At 38.7% G+C, this 20,742-nt stretch overlaps 1 protein-coding gene across 7 annotated transcripts; it reads right to left on the bottom strand.

The window, feature by feature from the left end:
* Positions 1-866: 866 nt before the first annotated feature.
* LOC110915088 (haloacid dehalogenase-like hydrolase domain-containing protein Sgpp) lies at positions 867-19,504 on the bottom strand. Of its 7 annotated transcripts, none has more exons than XM_022159716.2 (6): positions 19,236-19,504; positions 16,706-16,820; positions 16,434-16,588; positions 16,063-16,324; positions 14,745-14,929; positions 867-1,076 (listed from the first exon to the last, which is right to left on the bottom strand). In XM_022159716.2, the coding sequence occupies exons 1-6, from the start codon at positions 19,358-19,360 to the stop codon at positions 965-967; spliced, it is 954 nt and encodes a 317-aa protein (XP_022015408.1). In that variant the 5' UTR covers positions 19,361-19,504; the 3' UTR covers positions 867-964. The 7 variants fall into 7 exon arrangements, with proteins under 7 accessions (XP_022015408.1, XP_035840759.1, XP_035840762.1 ...); XM_035984866.1 differs by having other exon boundaries at positions 867-2,405; XM_035984869.1 differs by having other exon boundaries at positions 14,741-14,929.
* Between the last annotated feature and the right edge of the window lie 1,238 nt (positions 19,505-20,742).

Below are 20,742 nucleotides of genomic sequence, written 5' to 3' on the forward strand. Positions count from 1 at the left end.
TCCCGGATTCAGACATATTATTCATATCTTTCCTTCCTTGAATCCGTCTCATGGATTCAAATCATTTCATTCATACATTGCATTCCTTGAATCCATCTCGTGGATTCAAACATTTCATTCATACATATCATTCATATCTTGTTGATCCGTACCTTCTTACAGATTCAACATTCTTCATTTTTTTTTATCACTCATACTTTTCATTCCTACATAGTACTCTCAACTTCCCGAGAGTCTTAATTCCCATTTCCCCCACACGCCCGCCTGCTACCCAACTCTACCGGACATACCTGTAACAATTATCATAATCTCACGAATGTCATACGTTTCTCGTGTACTGGCCAGGTACACAATCCACATAGTAGTTTCGTGCCTTCATGTAATTGTCACCTTATGTCCGTAGACTTAGGTTTCGGCGCGTGTATCACTTTCAGTACCTCATTACATACAATCCTTATCTTTCATTTAAAACTTTTCCTTCCTTTAATGGACTTTACCATTGCTTACATCCTTACATTAAATTCACATACCTGGGCTCATTTGCCTACTTGTCTCATTACCTCTTTGCCTACCTTAGTATTCATTCTAGGCTGCATTCACGGATCATCCTCTTCCAACACTTATGCTTACCTTGCACATACAAAACCGTCAGTTTTGTTATACGTATACATAAATGCATACTTTCATCAACCCTTTACCTTTGGATCTTGATCGAGTCTTGGATTGTACGGATTTCTTATCTCAAGAGCACACAAGTTTGAGTTCAAGTACTTACCTTTTCGTACTTGATTCCCTCAAACCAGGGCTCTGATACCAACTTGTAACACCCTAATTTTGTAATTGACTAAAGTCGCAGCGGAAACACGTACCATAAAATTTCTTTCCTTATAATTACCTTGACTTGCTTAAAACTTCATTTTAATACAACCTTTCCACAAGAAGTCATCAATTGACTCATTTACAATTAAATGCATGACATGGGTTTTCTAAATTTCAACACCAACGTTTCCGTACAATCTGTCTTGTGACTCGATCCTCGATCTCTAATCCTTGAAGATCCTCGTGACTCGTACAACCTGCACTCACCACATTCATTCATACATTAGCACACATTATATAAACAAGATTCATTCACAAACACTTCACTGTTCGTCATTTTTCAAACTTTAAGCATTACATCTGCGTATCCATTCCCTGGTGAGGCTTCAGTAATGTACCTGCATTACCTTTCATTCTCAAGGTACACCATTAAAACGTTAACACTCAACGTGTCTAAATCATGCTTACATACATACTTACATATAAACATACATTCACATCTACATACATACATATCTTTCCTCCAACTTTACATACATGCATACACTCATACATGTCTTTACACATACATACATACACGATTACATACATACATACATACATACATACCTTTCCTACGTCTCTACATTCATGCATACACTCATACATATCTTTATACATACGTACGTTCACATCTACATACGTACATACCTTTCTTACATCTTTACATACATGCATACACTCATACATACCTTTATACATACATACATACACATCTATATACGTAAAGGAAATTCTTAACTTAGAATCCCACATTTAGGTACCATATTACTACATATTCTTTAGGATCCCACCTTTAGGTACCATATTACTACATATCCTTAGGATCCCACCTTTAGGTACCATATTACTACCTATTCTCTAGGATCCCACCTTTAGGTACCATATTACTACCTATTCTCTAGGATCCCACCTTTGGGTACCATATTACTACTTATTCTTTAGGATTCCACCTTTAGGTACCATATTACTACATATTCTTTAGGATCCCACCTTTGGGTACCATATTACTACATATTCTTTAGGATCCCACCTTTAGGTACCATATTACTACCTATTCTCTAGGATCCCACCTTTGGGTACCATATTACTACTTATTCTTTAGGATCCCACCTTTGGGTACCATATTACTACATATTCTTTAGGATCCCACCTTTGGGTACCATATTACTACATATTCTTTAGGATCCCACCTTTGGGTACCATATTACTACATATTCTTTAGGATCCCACCTTTGGGTACCATATTACTACATATTCTTTAGGATCCCACCTTTGGGTACCATATTACTACATATTCTTTAGGATCCCACCTTTGGGTACCATATTACTACATATTCTTTAGGATCCCACCTTTGGGTACCATATTACTACATATTTGACCTCAAACATCATATTTAATTCATTACAACACTTTATTACTTACTTGTACTACGAAGTGATTACGGAAATCACTTACCTCGTGCATCCATGTTCGTAACCGCTTCCTTGCCCCATTTCGACCCGTTAGCCTTTCATGCTTGGTCCATGCTAGTGTGGTTCCTATCCTTTCATGTCGTCATGCCATAATAATGTTAGTACTCATGCTTATTCATATTAATACACATTTTCCAGCTCTTATCTACATTGACTTTCACTAACACGCATACAACATAAATTGTCAACCACATTGTTCAGTTAGACAACCTAACGTAATTCATAACATCATCCTTTACTAGCATGGTCATATATTATATATTTAGTACACATTCACTTCTTGATTGAAATTAAATGATTAATAAAAACACATGGGGAGCATCGCCCGTTCAAGCACAATGTACAAGCTTCTAATGCATAGTCTTGACCAACACATACATTCAACCCGAATTCTTGTATGAGTTCCATCTAAAGCACATTCCTCAAGTTAGTATACTACTAATTACATCATTATCATGTTTCATTCATATATGTCAAGCCATTTCATACAATCTCACATCCTAACTTCACCTAGACATTTCATCAAACACTTGGCGTGCGTACTACTAGCTATGCACAATGTACAACTAATTTATGCATGATCTTCCAAGTTCATACATAATTCATCAATTTCTTCATTCTAATCAACATGAATCATACATGCATAAACATCAAACATACTAGTATCACATTTCTTTCAATTCCCCTCATAAGAATCCATCTTACAAATCAAAATACATCAATTTTAAGCAAGAATTTAGACATAGATGATTTATCCATGTCATCATCTTCACCATAACAACGGGTTTCACATCTAAACTTCAAATTAACACAAACCTTACATAACCCATGTTCTATATGATGTTTCTAACCCTTATACATGATCAATTTCATATTATCTCACGGATTAGAGCATAACCCACTTCACCCATGATCACAAATCTTAGATTTAAGACATACCTTATGATCCCCTCGTGTTGGTGATCATTAATCCATGCTCGGTTATGAGTTTAAGCATCATTTAGCCTTCCAATTTGATGAAAATGATGAAGTTAGGGTTCTTGACTCCATGGGAGTCTCCTGCTCGTTCAAGAACACACGCGAAGTGTGTGTTTGTGTGTGTGTTTTGTTATTTAGTAACCCAACTTTCATTATATCCCATTTAACCCCTCCATGTTTGCCATTAAAACATAATTGGCACAACTTTCATCTTTTAAATAGTTTTTATCATACAATTTACTAGGTTAAATAGCCTAGTCATTTATTTCATGATATGTCATATAGGAACATACAACAAATATAAGCATTCGGGTTTTGGGGTGTTACATGTACCGTCTCGAATCTTTCACTATTCAAACAGATAGTCCACGCAGTGCCCGGTGTGGTTTGTCTGGCGTGAAAAGGCATAAACGCCACAAAACCACGCCCACACCGTGTGGTCTTAACCCACAACACATAGTCTAAGCCCTTGGCTAGTAAACTCATATCTTATCTCCATGCACCCAATGGCGCACCCAAGAAATTTTTTCATGGGGTGCGGAAATTTTTTAAGGGTCGTTTGCCAATTCCTATATAATAATTATTTCGGTCTGGTTTGGGTTTGATCGGGTCAGGTCGGATCGGGTGCGGAAATTCTTATCATGATTCTTAACTCCATAACATATCTTAATATCACATTATTACATTATTACATATTCACTCACAACTTAAGTATAAGTATTTAACATAGATATCACATATTCACATTGGTGATTAGACTCGGCCATAACTTATAAGTATTCAGGGGGTGTTTGGCAACATCTGAATGGTTAAGTGCTGAACCAGTAAGAGGTCTGAACCATAAAATGTTGAACCAGTAAGAGGTCTGAACCATTAAGAGCCTGTATAATGCTTAACCGTTCAGAGGCAAATGTCTGACCAATTCAGATTAGAGGTCTTAACCATTCAGACTTTGTATAAATCTTAATCATTCAGAGGCAAATGTCTAAATCATTCAGACATTTGCTCGTGAAACAAACAGTCTGAACCAGTAAGAGGTCTGAACCATTAAGAGCCTCATTAAGAAGTAAACAAACAGCCCCTCAATGTTCTAAACTTCTACTCCAAATTAACTACTCAACCATTGAGAATATTCAATCAAAAGTTCATATCTTAAAATTTTTCAAACCTCAGTCCCTAATCGTATAATTGGAAACTAACCATCAAATGTGATTCAGTGGTGGAATACCATATCTAACATCCAAAAGAGTGGTGGTCGATCGAAATCTGACCGGATTTTCCTGACCAATCAAATTTGTCTTTTTCAAGGTATCGAAGACATATCAACGGAATAAAGAAATTTCATACATACACACACCGATACACACTAATACAGTCACCTATATATAAGAACCACAATACTTTTCAAAATTAATAATTTTGATCAACTAGATAAAAGGTGACATATATATGTGAGAACCGAGGTACTTATTAAAATTAACCAATAATTAACTAGAAAAAAAAAGAAATTATATAAAAGCTTAAAATCTATATTTCAATAAACAATAGGTAAATAAATTATATTTTAAAATCTATATTTTAATAAACAAAAGAATATAACATTTTTTTATATATATTTTTGGTGCCAGACACGAATTCGTTTGAGAATTCCATTTTTTCTTCTCACCCAACAAACTCATTTTGAATTTAACTTAGACCATGGGGTGTGGGGATCCCCCCACCCCCCCCCCCCACCGGTCTACGGCTCGTCCCCCTTGTCCCACACCGCCCCCTCCAGGGTCGTTACGTCGCAAACGGCACATGGAATGTTGAGTATGAAGCCACTTGATCAAGTGAACATCAGAAATGCTTTTCTGATCAAAGGATAAGAGGATAATAAGATAGGGTTATCCAATCTTCACTGTTCCCCATTATCCCCGGATCATGTTTGTGACCTTCTTTCTCTTTCTTCAATCTTTATATAAGAGATTCATTTGTATTTTAATCTTTGTACCTCACCAAGAAATATAAACTCCTAGTTACCCGTGGATGTAGGTCAGTTTAGACCAAACCACGTAAATCCTTGTGTTATTGATTGTGGCAGATTGTGAGAGCAGAAAGTGTGTGTCGTCCGAGTTCGTGTGTGAGAGAGTTCGGTCCTAACAACTGGTATCAGAGCTCAGGGCTCTTGATCGGACTCAAACGAACAGAGAAGGAGGTGTACAGGAAAGAGAAGATATTGACCTGTGAAACCGGAACTAGGGTTCCGGTCAGAAGCCACTGCCATCAGAATCGCGGCCACCGCCATCAGAATCGCCTCCACCGCCATTAGAAACGCCTCCACCGCCATCAGAACCGCCGCCGCCTCCACCAGAACCGTTGCTGCCTCCGTTCTTTTCACCCTCGCGACTAGGGTTTGGTGACCCAGTAGCCGCCGTTACTTAGGGTTTTCGATCCTTGCCTTTTCTGGGTGTTGATTGCGTCCAGAAGAGAAGAGAAGAAGGAGAGCAGAGTTTTGTTTTGTTTTGTTCAGTGGGGAAGAAGAAGCACTACGTGCTTTATTTCTTTTTTTTTTTTTTGGAAAATTGAAGTTTCTCAATTTGACCAAGGAGGCCCCTCAACTTTAAACTAAGAAAAAAAATTGGGTTTACTTCTTTTTTATTTAATCCTTTGGCAGTAGTAGCCAAAATTTTATTTGTCAAAGAACTAAGTTTTTTTGGGAGCATTAGGCAGAAGGTTATAATTTCAAGATCAGTTTTTTGACCGGTTAAACCAGCAATTTTTCAGTTTGATTTTCGGTTTATTTTTTTATTTTAGTTTCGTTTAGTCGTGTTTGAGTTATCATGGCAGAAGACGGGAAGGTGCAAATCAACAAGTTTAACGGTACAAATTTTAGTTGGTGGAAGATGCAGATTGAGGCATTATTGGTTCAAAAAAAAAAATCTTGATATTGTGTTATCAGGAGTTAGACCAGAAAGGGCCGATCCGTCTTTCTTTTTCACAAACAACACTGGTGCTCCCCACAGGGATGAACTTGGTTGTATGAATCCTTTATCAAGCAACTCATCTAATTGATTCTTAAGTTCTAGCATTTTAGTGGGTGCTAATCGATAAGGTGCCTTGGCTATTGGTGTAGTTCCAGGAATTAGATGAATTCTAAACTCTACTTCTCTATCGGGTGGTAACCCGGGTAATTCTTCTGGAAAGACATCTGGGTATTCTGAGACTACAGGGATGTCCTGAAGTTCCTTATTTTTAGTGTTAATGATTACGGAAATCATATATACTATTTCTTGTTTTCTTGAATAACTAGCCAACTTAATTACTGAAATGAATTTCAGTGGCTTTCGAGGTCTATTTCCTGTAATTAAAATTACCTCTCCTGTGGGGGTACGAATTTCTACAGAATTCTTATCACACAGGATTCGAGCATGGTTGGCTACTAACCAATCCATTCCTAACACCACATCGAATCCAGCTAATTTCATAGGTAACAAGTTTGCAGAAAACTTTTGGCCTAATAGTTCTATCTTTCCTTCTTGCAAAACCTTATTTATGTTAACAGAATTCTCATCTGCCGTTTCGACTGTAAAAATCTGCCTAGGTTGGTTAATGGTAAATTAAGAGCTTGTCTGAATGAAGTATTGATAAAACTTTGGTTTGCACCAGAGTCAAATAATACTTTTGCAAACACGTCATGAACTAAGAACGTACCAGCTATCACATCTGGAATGAGTTCTGCTTCCTGGGTGGTCAGTTGGAATGCTCTGGCATTTTTCTTAGTAGCTCCGTCAGCTGGCTTGCCTTTGTTATTTGCTGGTTTAACCAATTTAGGACATTCGGGTTTGAAATGCCCAGCTTCTCCGCAGTTATAGCAGATTATGGTTTTCTTTCTGCAGTTTTCTTCACTATGTCATACAGATTTGCAAAAATTGCAGGTTGCATTGCATCTTCCAAAATGTTTCTTTCTGCAATTTCTGCAGAAAGGAGGAGATGAGGATTGCCCTATTCCTCTTTTCTTAGTATTACCCACACGAAATCCTTGGGTAATCTTTTGAGCCAAATCCTTCTTTCGATCTTCTTCTCTTGTGCGCACCAGTTCATCAGTTAGGGTATTAGCTAATTCCACAGCATCGTTAATAGTACAAGGTCTCGCAGCCTTAACGAAGCCAGTGTTGGTACCACTCTCGCATATTCGAAGAATGTCGAAGTATATCCTCGACAGTCTACACCCACCATACGATGGCTCAAGAACTTATTTGCCATTTGTTCTTTTTCATACTCGAGACAGAATTTTCTTTCTACAAGACTCTTAAATTCTTCCCAGTTCATGGCATAGGCCATCCTTCTTCCTTTTGCTTGTAATACCGTGTTCCACCATTCTAACGCCCCTTCTTTAAATAAATTTGACGCATACATGACCTGATCGTCCATGTCACATTTACTTATTGCAATTACTGCTTCGGTTTTCTCTAACCATCGCAGTGTTGCAGTGGCCCTTTCATTACCTGCAAATTCTGCTGGTTTACAGGCAAGAAATTCTTTGTAAGTGCAACCAGGCGTTGCAGCTTTCATTTTCTTAGGAAGTGGGACCTGCCGTGGATTATTATCGTCATGATTGCCACCTCCATTTATGCTATTACTGTCGTTATCTTTCGGAGTACGTTTGCTAGGAATGATTTGTTGTGGTTCAGCAGGTTTCTGTGTAGCAGCCAGGATTGCTGGAATAGCATTGGCTATCCCTTGGGCAACAATGTTCTCGATATCTTGCCTAGTCATTTATTGATTTTCCTGATTTTGCTCAGATTGGTTTACTTCATTTACTGGTTCACTAGCGTTTTCCATCTGTTTATTATTGTAAGTGTAGCTTATTAGTGTCAAATAATTGATAATCAAATATATAGATTAAGCACACAACTTTTACAACACGCATATATAGCCAAAATTGTCGATTTCTCGACTTCTATTTTTTTATATAGATTATATAGGCATCCATACACACTGTTTATCTTACAACGTTTTATTCCTATTTTCCAGTGTTATATGTTTGTTACTACTTGTTATTATACAACCACAGCTTCCTAACCCACTATTTCTTTGTCAACTGGTATTTCAATAGCGACGCTCCCTTTCGTCATATTTCTAGGAGATTTGTTCCCCCATTTCCCGGATCCTATTCCCTGTACCTATCAGTTCTTCACCAAACTGACGAAGTTCGGCTAAGTTTTCGTTGCTCATTGGAGGGTTTGGGATAGGTTCTGGATCAAACTGAGGGAGAAAGGTATAAGGACTATTGATTATATTCTGGAACTGCCAATCGTTAGTCCACCACTCGTCCATTCCTCCTAAAGGTTGAGCGTGGATTAGAGGGTCTGGAATAGCTGGTTCCAAATTTATGGAAATTTGGGTTTCAGCGGAGTAAGGGTAAAAGTTGTTGTTGATAGGTCTAATAATATCACAGTTTGCCAATAGACGATCTATTTCATCTTGAAATGTTATTTCTTCAGTTTGTTTAAAACTTTCTCCCATTTCTATCCTTGCTGGTCTAGACTTTTCTCCGATTTCTATTCCTGCTGGCCTACGGTTTTCTTCGGTCTCGATCCCTTTTCCTTTATCTGTAGGATTTTCTATTTTTGGAATTCTCCTAGTTGCGGGTTTCCTCCTACGTACTTTCCTCCAACCTACATATCTTCTTCTTTTCTTAGCTTTTGCTTTCTCAGGAGGTGGAGCTTGAAATTCCAGGGTTCCTCAACATCAGCAAAATAACCAGTAAAGTCGTTGGAGACTTCGATTGGTACTGGGTATAGATTGAGATTCTGAAATGCTTCAGATAGCTCACTCATGTTGTTTAGCATATATGCAAAATGCACAAAAATGCTAAGTTAAAATCTTATAAGAAAATTTAGATAAATATTCCGTTTATTGCATATCGAAAGACAATTTTTTACAAAGGATAACGGAAAATTTTATTTATTTACGGAGTAGTGGTTTTCTGGATAAAGATGCTAATACTAGATCAGGCTTATTGGTAGTTTTAGAGGTTTGCATTTTCAGCTACAGTAGCTAACATGTAAAGATCTGCTCATTTTTCATCTAATTTGTCTTTCCAAGGTGGATTACTTCCTATTTCCTGGATTTCTGGATTAAACCTCACTTTCTTGATTTGGGGTTTCTGACTTTTCCTAATAATCGAATTTCTTTTCTCTGGGGTAAGAGGATTCTCATATTGTGCTTTTTAGGAAGTTCCTTTTTCTTTGGGTGCAGTATCTAATTTGTGATAAATAGCTGAAAGTCTTTGTTTACCCATACTGTAGCTAACAAATAATCAGTTAATAAAACACATAATCACAGAAAGGCAATCAGTAAAATTAAGTATTTTGCTGAATACTTAATTTGCTTAAATCAGTGGCTCTGATACCACCTTTTCCTGTCACGGCCCTCGGCCCCGGTTTGACCCGATCCAGAGCCGCGTGGCAGGAAATCCCGTGGTATTTAATTTAGGCGGCAGCGGAAGTCTTTAATACAGGATCTTTTAGGACTAAAAATGCCCGTTTACTTTATTACATAATTTAGGGATAAAACCCTGTAATTTACAATAAGGTGATTTCACTGGGAAATCTTTATTTTACAAAACATGTTTCTTTTCTTATTTATTTATATTGAGCCACTTTTCTAAGCTTGTAGTGCTTCACGACACTTTTCTTGGATCACAACAGATCACCTGAAACATGTTTGAAAAAGGCTTTGTCAGCGGGGAAATACAGAGTGAATCATTCAGTTTTCTGAAAATGACACATTTTGTTATAATTTACAGTAATAAGAGCGAGTGCAATTTTTCTGATTTTCAACCAACTACCCACAGTATTTGTCACTCGACCAGCCATCGGTAGCCTCATTGCCCGATGGCGTCTGTGACTATGGTCATATCACCCCTTGGCTAACTCGTTGTCCAATGGTAACGGTTATCAAGTAATGTATACAAAACCTCACATACCGGCTGTAATTTGGTGATTACATAGACTTAATCCCTGTAATTATAACTTTGAAAATAACTTGAAGTTTTGTAAAACAGTTGATAAAAAGAGAATGACTCACATTGCAAATTTAACGAGCAGTGTATAAGCCTACTGATTAGCCTTGATCAACCTAATTTAATTAACAATGAACACAAATTGGGTTAGTAACTAATACAGCATTTACGTCAATTCACGAGATTAAACCCTCACAACGATTGACAAAGTGCGATACTTAAACATCCAGCGGATTCACAACGAATGACAGAGTATAGCCCGAGTTCGGGCAACACTCAAACATCCTATCGGAATCACGACGAATGACAAAGTATAAACCCTAATTTGAGCAGCACTTAAACATTCGTTTGATAGTTTCAATCGATCGGACGTTGAATCGTAATAGCAATCGAGTTAATACCCGATATCGCGGCAGCGCCTCGCTATACTAATTGAAAATTCGACTTTAAAGTGGTGAGAATTCGTTTACTGATAATTTTGATCGACACCAGTGAACTGCGCATGCAACAAGCTATTTATAGCTGAATTTAGGGTTTTACGCGGCCCGCGTAAACCCTCATGTGACACTTACGCGGCCCTCCTAACCGCCCAGTCTAGGCGTAGGTTTGATTGGTCATTCGTAGGTCCCCCAGCTGGTCAACACGTGGCCCCGTGCATACTTATCCGGTCAACCTCAAGTTGACGCGGCCCGCGTAAGACCTGGATTGTCTTTTACGCGGCCCGTCTGAGACCCTTAAGCGTTTATCTGATAACTTCCTAGTTAACACGGCCCGCGTAAGGCTATGCTCAACCTTTACGCGGCCCGCCTGAAACTCAAGAACTTTGTTTTCTTGATTTTTCATGTGCAATAAGGTTTTAGGGGTCTGAGTTTATATTGATAGGTTAGTTAGGGACATTTTTGAAGGTCTTTACAGTGGACATCAAATTCGAAGATGAAGTTCAAGCTTTGCTACTGTTATCTTCTTTGCCCGACAGTTGGTCCGGAACTGTTACAGTGATTTCCAGTTCATCAGATACCAGCGGATTTACTTTTGAAGGGATTCGTGATCTTATTCTGAGCGAGGACGTCAGAAGGAGAAGTTCGAGTGAATTACTGAATGTCGGCAGAGGAAGGAAGAATAACAGAGATAGTCGGAGCAGGAACAAAAAAAAGGAGTCAGTCTAGGGCTCGAGGTGGTGTAACCTGTTGGAACTGCAAAGAGGTAGGACATTTTAGGAATCAATGTCCAAATGAGAAGAAAGAAGTTAACGCTGCAGTAGACCACTCAGATGATGATGTTTTGATCTGTAGTGTGGAGAGCAGTGTGGATTCCTGGGTTATGGATTCGGGTGCTTCATTTCACGCTACCCACAGCAGTGAAGCACTGCGAAATCTGAAAGAAGGTGATTTTAGTAAGGTAAGACTGGCGAACGATGAGGTTCTTGATGTGACGAGCATGGGTGACTTAGATCTGAAGACTCCATTCGGTTCATGGACTTTGAAGGATGTCCGGGTAATTCCAAGTCTGAAGAAACAGTTGATTTCTGTTGGGCAGTTGGATGAACAGGGGCACGAGTTTAAGTTTAGGAACAGGCAATGGAAGGTTCTAAAGGGAAATCTAGTCGTAGCTCGAGAAAAGAAACGGGGTTCGCTGTATATGGTCAGTGTACCATCTGAGGGAGTAACCATCCCAGTTCAGAAGAAGACCAAGATCCGGTTCACAGAATCTCGTGGGCAGAAGAACGTTTGCTTTGCATATGGCAAACCCAGAGTCACATGTCAGATTCAGGATAAACGTGCTAGGAAAGGTTTAGGGAAACCAGTCAGGGGCATTCGTGGCACTGGGAGCACTGGACTTCAGTCAGAATTACCAGACGACAGTGGGTTGAGAGAACCAGTATTCCAGCTGTCAAAGTCTCTCCAGTTGATAATCTGCTTTATTCGGAGAGTGTTTGTTCTCAGGATGTTCCAGGATCGGGCAGTTCGTGTCAGTGGGAGCCGATAGGAACAGAGAATGGGTCAGGGGCAGACTTAGCCATGACTGATGTGTTGGAGCTAACGGAAGCTTCAACGGTCCTTCAGGATAATTGAAGAGAAGGTCGGGTAACTAGGAAGGAGCTAAGATCAAAAGTTTTTACACAAATACAGATGCACAGGTGAAGATTATCCTGTGGCTTTAAGTCGGAGATTGTTGAGTATGAAGCCACTTTATCAAGTGGACATCAGAAATGCTTTTCTGATCAAAGGATAAGAGGATAAGAAGATAGGGTTATCCAATCTTCTCTGTTCCCCATTATTCCCGGATCATGTTTGTGACCTTTCTCTTTCTTCAATATCTATATAAGAGATTCATTTGTATTGTAATCTTTGTACCACACCAAGAAATATAAACTCCTAGTTACCCGTGGACATAGGTCAGTTTAGACCAAACCACGTAAATCCTTGTGTTCTTGATTGTGGCAGATTGTGAGAGCAGAGAGTGTGTGTCGTCCGAGTTCGTGTGAGAGAGAGTTCGGTCCTAACATGGAAGACGGAAGCGACGAGGTGTTTGGTTGGCTGATTAGGTATAAAGGTGGGCCCCACAAGTTTGTTCTCTCTCTCCCTCCTTTATTATATATTAGTTTTTTAATTAAATTGGGTAGTCCTCCACACCCTTGGGTAGTCCCCAAAGGGATGATCCTCCACCCAATGTGACGTGACGCCTACGTGACGGATAGTCCTTAAAGGGACTACCCAAACCACACCCCATGGTCTTAGATTTTGGGATGTTGACTTTTAAACGTCCCAGTCATCACACAAGAAAGTCATTTAAACAAGCCCACTCATCACATATTCCGTCAAAGCACAGCAGTTGCCGATGCAACTCACTATTGCCGGAGCCCACTGCCCAGTTTCGACTTCATATTCTCTTCTCCATTCCACGTCCTCTCTGGATCACTTTCGAAAGTTCAAGGGGGCGTTTGCAAAATTTTACGGGGGTGCTCGGGATTTTAACGCGTATATAACACTAAATATATTTTTAAGGTGTGCACCCGCTCGGCCGCTCCCCTTGGTTAGATACTAGGTCCGCCCCTGCATGCACTTAAAAACTTTAATCACCATTTTTTTCGTGTATATCCGCTAGGATGTTTTTACTGGCTAACTAGTATAAAGTTGGGCTAGAATAATGAAGCACTATAATTTTGTTTCTATGAATATATACAACTTGGAATTATAATATGTCATAAAAACAATCATCAATTTAAAGATCTTAACTAGCAACATATACAATGATCTCTTATCTTAACAAACTACTTAGGGCAGGCGGGTGGGATCCGTGATGGATTTCATCACGCGTGATAACATCAAAACACCACCGCCACTGATGATGGTAACGCGTGAATTTAATAATGCGTGGAACTTTTCACGAGTGATGGGGTATTGGGTGGTGAGGGAAATTGTTGGTTGTGGGGGAAATTGTTGGGTGTGGTGGTGAGTGATGACCATTTCCACTAAAAAAAGGTTGTGAGTGATGGAATAATGGTTGATGACATGACGGGACTTGATTGGATGTTGTGAGTGATGAGTGATCACCATCCCCTCCCCCCTTAGCATGAGTGTAATAGAACCAGTGGGCTGGCTGATGAACAAGGGTTGGATGCATTGGGTATCACGTCGACGTATATGGATGGGCTGCTAGATATTCAGGAGGAATTAAGTGGGTCCGGCAAAAGGAAATGGCATATCGGGATTCCACGGTTTCTGTTTATTAAACCTAGCTGCGGACCAACAGAGATGGATGTCCCAGGAGGATACTCTATGAGCAGTCAAGCAGTGGGCTAATGCATCAGCAGAAAATATTAATCCTATTAGGCTACTAGGGCTGGTAAATGAACAGGTACATGCCACGGATGGACCAGCACAATCAACTGGGCCAAGAGAAATGATGAATACGCCATTGGATCCTTTCCAGATTGGTAATAGGGTTGGGCAGAGCTGCAGAGGCAGCAGGTGCAAAACATCACAAATGGATTTAGAATCAATGGGCCTCCAACATTGGCTGATATGGGCTCAGGCAGGGGAAAAGAATTCAAGCCAGACAAAATTCATACGGTTTTCTCCATTACAAATTAAACATGGTTGTTGCAAAAACGACAACATATATTTATGTAGAATTAAGTTTCGTTTCTTAAAAGAAGATCACATGAATCAACCTCAATAAGTGTTGAGTGGCATCCACAAAACACCTCTATATCGTCTTTATGATATTAAACAAATTATCAATCCACTTTTTAACGTCAAAAGTCACATGAAGAAATTTCCCTTGCTTACAGTTATCAATCATATGCATATATTTTCCAAAAAATAAAAAATCATATGTATGTAGTATTTTCAGAATTCAATGTGAAGAACCAACTAATCTACAAACTTCTTAGACTTTGTTGTAAGAGTTACTTACTTACTTGGATGAAATAGGCAACTTTTGTTGTACCATCTCCTGTAGATTTTCCCATAGTTTAGGGTCGTTATAATCCTGGATAACGAGGGAGGCCCCAGCATCTAGTAACATTTGTTCAGGGTTTCTAGTCGCCATTCCAACAGCTGGCATCCCCGCTCCATTAGCTGCTTTAATTCCAGAAACAGAATCCTAGACAGAACCACAAAATTTAAAAAAAAAAATTACTAAAGGGGAACGGGTCGAAATGGTTGAATGTCACCCAAACTTTGTTTAATGCATACCATAGTTGTTAAAAGCCATCGCCCCTTGCGCCTAGGCCCATTTTTCAGGCGAGGCGAGGTAGTTGCGCTTTAAGTCAAGGAAATTGCGCTTTAATTCTCTAGGTGATGGTTCAAGCGTAGATTCCGGCGAGATTCCTAGATTCCGGAGAGATTCCGGTCAAATTCTCTAAATTCCGACAAGATTCTAGCCAAATTTCTACTTTTATCCAAGGAAAACTACTTTTCTACACTAATATTTTTAGAACGTTTGGTTCTAAATAGATGATATAGTTTTATATAATAGATTTTGTTTATTTTATTTGAAGAATAGTATTCTTTTTCTAATACATAATATAGTTTAACTTTTTTTCATTATGCGCTTAATTTTTCTCAGGCCCTCGCTTTTTTTGCGCTTTGCGCCTAGGCCCCAGGCGAGGCCTATGCGCCTTAAGTGCGTGTAGCGCCTTTAATAACTATGATGCATACAACCTCGTCATTTTAACTGAAGATTCAGATTATTATCGTACTAAAACTTTTTTCCTAATCATATATAAAAAGTTAATTATTTTTTATAGAGTTAAATGCCATTTTAGTCCCTGTGGTTTGGGCCATTTTGCCAGTTTGGTCCAAAGGTTTGAAACGTTGCCATTTTAGTCCAAATAGTTTCAAACGTTGCCATTTTAGTCCACTGGGTTAACTTCATCCGTTTTTTCTGTTAACTAGAAGGGCAATTCATTCATTTTTTATGTAATTCTGCTAACTAGAAGGGCAATTCGGCCATATAAAATGACCGAATTGCCCTTCTCGTTAACAGAAAAAATGGGATGAAGTTAACCCAGTGGACTAAAATGGCAACGTTTCAAACTATTTGGACTATAATGGCAACGTTTCAAACCTTTGGACTAAACTGGCAAAATGGCCCAAACCACAGGGACTAAAATGGCATTTAACTCTTTTTATAAGTGCAGAAAAACGTAAATGCAGGTCAACACAAGCTTGCGAAGCCCATTCCGACTCCTACAAATTATAAGAAGTTGAAGCTTTAATTAGTTGAGTTCATACCTCAAACACAAATGTGTGATTTGGAGAAACTTTAAGTGCATTTAGAGCCTTGAGGTAAGGATCGGGAAAAGGTTTTGGTCTTGCACATTCTTCAGCTAGAACGATCACTTCAAAGAAATCTTCTAGTTTAAGCATTGAAATCAGCAATTCGGCATTTGATCTCGGAGCATTTGTAACAGCAGCCCGTTTCAAGCCAAGATCTTCTACCCATTTACATACATTGTTCAAGCCGCTTATCGGTTCCAACTGTTCAGCTGCCAATCTGTTTATTTATAAGCACGAGTTAAAAGTTAAGTTTTAAAATCATAATGACTTGTAAATTTAAAGGGTATCATGTTTAAGAACATATCTTTTTAGTTGCCATGAATTACCTTCTAAACAAAGCTTCCTTGTCAACCATGAATTTCATAGCCTTTTCAAACTCCCAATCAGGAAGAAGCACACTGCAAAGCTCTTCGTTATGCTTGCCACTAATGTTATTTATGAAGAACTCCTCATCGATAGGTGATCCGTCATTAAATCCTATCTATAAAATTGAAATTAAAATGGTCTCTTAAGTATGTTCCTTTTTGATATGTGCATGGTTTAATAATATTAAGATTCAAAATTATAAAAACAGAAATCAAATGGTTGAGGAAAATACCTCTTGGAGCATATCACGGAAGGCGTAGTAATGAAGAGGGTCCGAGTCACAAAGCGTTCCATCAATGTCAAAAAGGATTGCTTCAAGAGGAGCAATAGAAGATAATGAAACATTGCTGCATGAATAAATCACATTTTCTAGTAAGGAACAAAAAGTTGACTTGAAGGTCAAATGCATTGATTTCAACTATCGGATATCGGTCAAGGACCGATATTTGAGATATCGGTTATCACGGTGGGATATCGATGGGATATCGGTAATTTTAATATCATATGCTAAATTTATATATATAGCAATTTAACACTAACAATTGTAACAAGTAAGAACTGACTAATACTTAAAACACTAACATTTAATAGTAACAACTAACAATTAAGACTTAAAACACTAATAGCAGCAATAAGAAGAAAAATGAACGGTAGAAATAAGAAGAATGGTACTGATATCGGGAAAATTGGTGATTTATCGATCAAATATCAGTCCCATATCGGTCAAATATCGGACAATATCGCTGATATTATCGGTACTGATATTCTGACCAATATTTTGTACCGCTATCTCGGCAGAGGACCGATAACCAATATATCACTGATATATCGGTTGATATATCGGGATATTAACTACATAGGATTTCAAGACATTGAATTATATGAACTAAGTATATTTTGAGAAATAACCGACCACTACATAAACATTAATAACAAAGAGGACACACATATGCGTGCAAGGTGCTAAATTTGCAAGAAAATAGATTAATAGAAATCAATCGCAGATTTAAATGGAATACCTTTTGACCAATAGCGATAGTAGGGTGAATCCGGTTAGCCTTAACATGATACATGTATTAAACTTAGTGCTAAAACTAATTTCAGAATCACATTTAGATGCATGATGAAACCTCTAAATGGGACTGAAATGATACTGATTTAAGCATCTAAACTACCAAAAGTTATGTTTGTTCAAAAAGTTCAAGGCTAGCTCAAATTGACCCTTTTATAAACAAGCCGAGCCCGGCCCAAAGCAGGCTCGCTTGTTGGCTTGCTCGTTTGGCTCGTTTAAACTAGAGCCAAAATTTTAATATATATGCATTATAACCCAATGTTTATATATGTAATTTGTAAATTCTGCATTATGTGTATGTAAAAATATTATTTTTGTTTTTATATATATATCATTAGAGTTAGGATCCTGTAAAAAAGACTAAAACTGTGAGAAGGGTAAGAAAGAATCTACACCATTAGATCTTTGATCTAATGGTTGAGATTAATAGGGACCAAATTGTAAAATTTGGTTTATTTTTTTGACTAATTTGTAAATTCTAGGGGCAATAAAGTCTTTATACACATTCAAAAATAGAAACTGTCAATCAAAATCCCTACAATATCTCTCTCTCTCCACAAATTCCACTTTTCGTTTTCATCGGAGATTGCCGCTGCACTAGCCACTGTCGGTTATACCCGTCCCTGCTTACTGACATCACCAACGAACAACCGTCACTACCTGTCAGAATCGTTGCCGCTGTGCAAGGAAGGAACCGGCGAGCATCTCGTTTTTGCTCGGTTTGTTTCGGATCAGAAGATATAGGTGAGTTGTTAATGCGTTTTATGTCCCGGCGATTTAACGTGGGATGGGGTTGTCTTTCGATTCCACGACGACACGATGTATGGGTTCCATTACAACATATGTTTACCGTGTGTATGTGAATGGTGTTTTTTTGTACTGAATGGTGTTATTTTTGTATCGAATTGTGTTATTTTGTACTGAATGGTGTTATATTCTTGTACTAAATGGTGTTATTCTTGTACTGAATGGTGTTATTTTTTACTAAATGGTGTTATTTTTGTACTGAATGGTGTTATTTTTGTACTGAATGGTGTTTTTTTTATTTTACTGCTGAATGATGTTATATTCTTGTACTGAATGGTGTTTTTTTATTTACTGCTGAATGGTGTTATTTTTGTGTTGAATGGTGTTATATTTTCTGGATGGTGTTATATTTAAAACACCATGTATGAACATACTCTGAATGGTGTTATATTTATGGACGGTTATAAGTCCTTAAATCCAGGATTTTCTCTCTCCAAATCCTTAAATCAAGGATTACCATATTTAAATTTGTTAATGCATTTACAATCCTACCCTTTTCAATTAATTTTAATCTAATGGTTGAGATTCTTTCTTACATTTCTCACACTTTTGGTCTTTTTTACAATAACTCCACCCTATATCATTATATGTAAAAAGATAATTTTTTAATTTTTTTTTTACAGCCCTAAATGAAACAACAGAAATGAAAGCAGGAATTCAGGGGATCCATTAGTTTCATCTAATCATTTTAATCTTCCTATACATAAAGATGAAACCCTAAAAATCATACCCATATGGATCAAAATCATCTCAAAAACAACACGGCTGCAATCAGATTTCACTATCTATATACATGAACTACTGATGACATTCTGAAAACCCTCTTAACAGATTCACGAATCAATGCCAAAAACAAACAGAATCATCAATTAGCGAAGATTACCTGTTAATTGGGTAAGAACTTGATGAAGCAGATGTTATCGTTGTGGAAAACGTTGGGAGAACTGATTTTGTGCGTACAAATGGATTATTGGGGAATAGATGAAGAGAAGTAGCGAGTGTTGACATTTTTGTTGATCAATGTGTGAAGCTCCAGTGTTTGAACAAACTTTTTGGAGCTCTGTTTTGGGTGAAGGAAGCATAGGTCCTTAACAGGAGTGATAATAGCCAACCATGTTATTTTGGATTATACCTTTGGATCTTCTTGATTCGGGTTCATTTCAAAATTAGGCCTTCAATGGTTAACTTGGTCTGACCTGAAATCAGAATTTGGCTCATCGGTTAATTGGTCTGTCCTACCCAGTGAGGATGTAGGTTCAATTTCCGTTTGGGTCATTTTCGATGGATATCTGGGTGAAGGCGAGGGTTTACGGATTCTATCTGGTTCCCGTGCATAGGAGGCACGGTCTCATGGCAGTCAAGGAGTCAACCTTGGATATATCCCCGAGCATGGTGGGTTTTTTGTCATTCAAAAAAAACTTGGTTTGACCTAATTATTATTTTATTGTTACATTAATATATGATAAAATGAAAACTGAATAAACAGTATCATTCAATTCTTTATTTATTATGTGATTTTTTTATATTAAGCAATACATTATATTCATTTTTTAGACTATGAGGTATGGGGCGAGGGTTGGGCCGTGGTTTGGGTACAAATGCCCAAGTCACCACCCCGGGTGGGTTTGGGTTTCGATGTGGCCCCTTGGGCGGGAGTTCCAGCCCGGGCGTTGGGCATGCCTAGCGGTCCTCCGTGGCCGGCTCTCATTGGCTGGGTTGGCTAGGTCATAGCGGCTAGGTTTAAATTTTAAAAAATAACCGTTTGGCCAAGCCAAACGGTTCACCCAAGTCACTATAAAACCCCCCCAACCCCACCGCCTGTCCACATCGCTACCCCAACCCTTCACTCCACCTACCCGAACCCGCTACCCACACTTGATACCGGCACAACGCGATGAAGGGCCGCCAACCCGGTGAGACCCGTTACTGGCCGGAAGCTTTCGCTAGCTACCGACACAACGTGGGGAATGACCGGCACAATTTAAACGCGTGCCAACACAAGTGGCGCGAGCTACGACCGAAGCTCGACCGTTTTAAAGCCTACTACGATAGCGTCCCGGGTGGTGATATAAGTCACGAAAGCCGGGTGGCGGTGGCCAACATTGACTTCCGGGGCAAGGAGCGGAAGCCGTTTGACAAGCTCGCCCTGTTCGAAATCTACCTAACGCTTTAGGCTTTTTTTTCTTAACCGACCCAACACGTCACTCACCAATGGGGAGGCTCGAAGTCCACGTGTCAACCCATGCCCCAAACATGAATCCTGTAATTTTTACAGTGATTAAGTGGTGAAACAAGAATTAGGGTCTACGTTCAGTGTTTGCAAGAAGTGAAACAGTTAAAAGAAGAGTTGCAGGATGATGTCGGTCGAAAACACCAATGCCTTTCGCGCA

This window comes from Helianthus annuus, chromosome 16, assembly GCF_002127325.2.
Source record: "Helianthus annuus cultivar XRQ/B chromosome 16, HanXRQr2.0-SUNRISE, whole genome shotgun sequence".
NCBI lineage: Eukaryota > Viridiplantae > Streptophyta > Magnoliopsida > Asterales > Asteraceae > Helianthus > Helianthus annuus.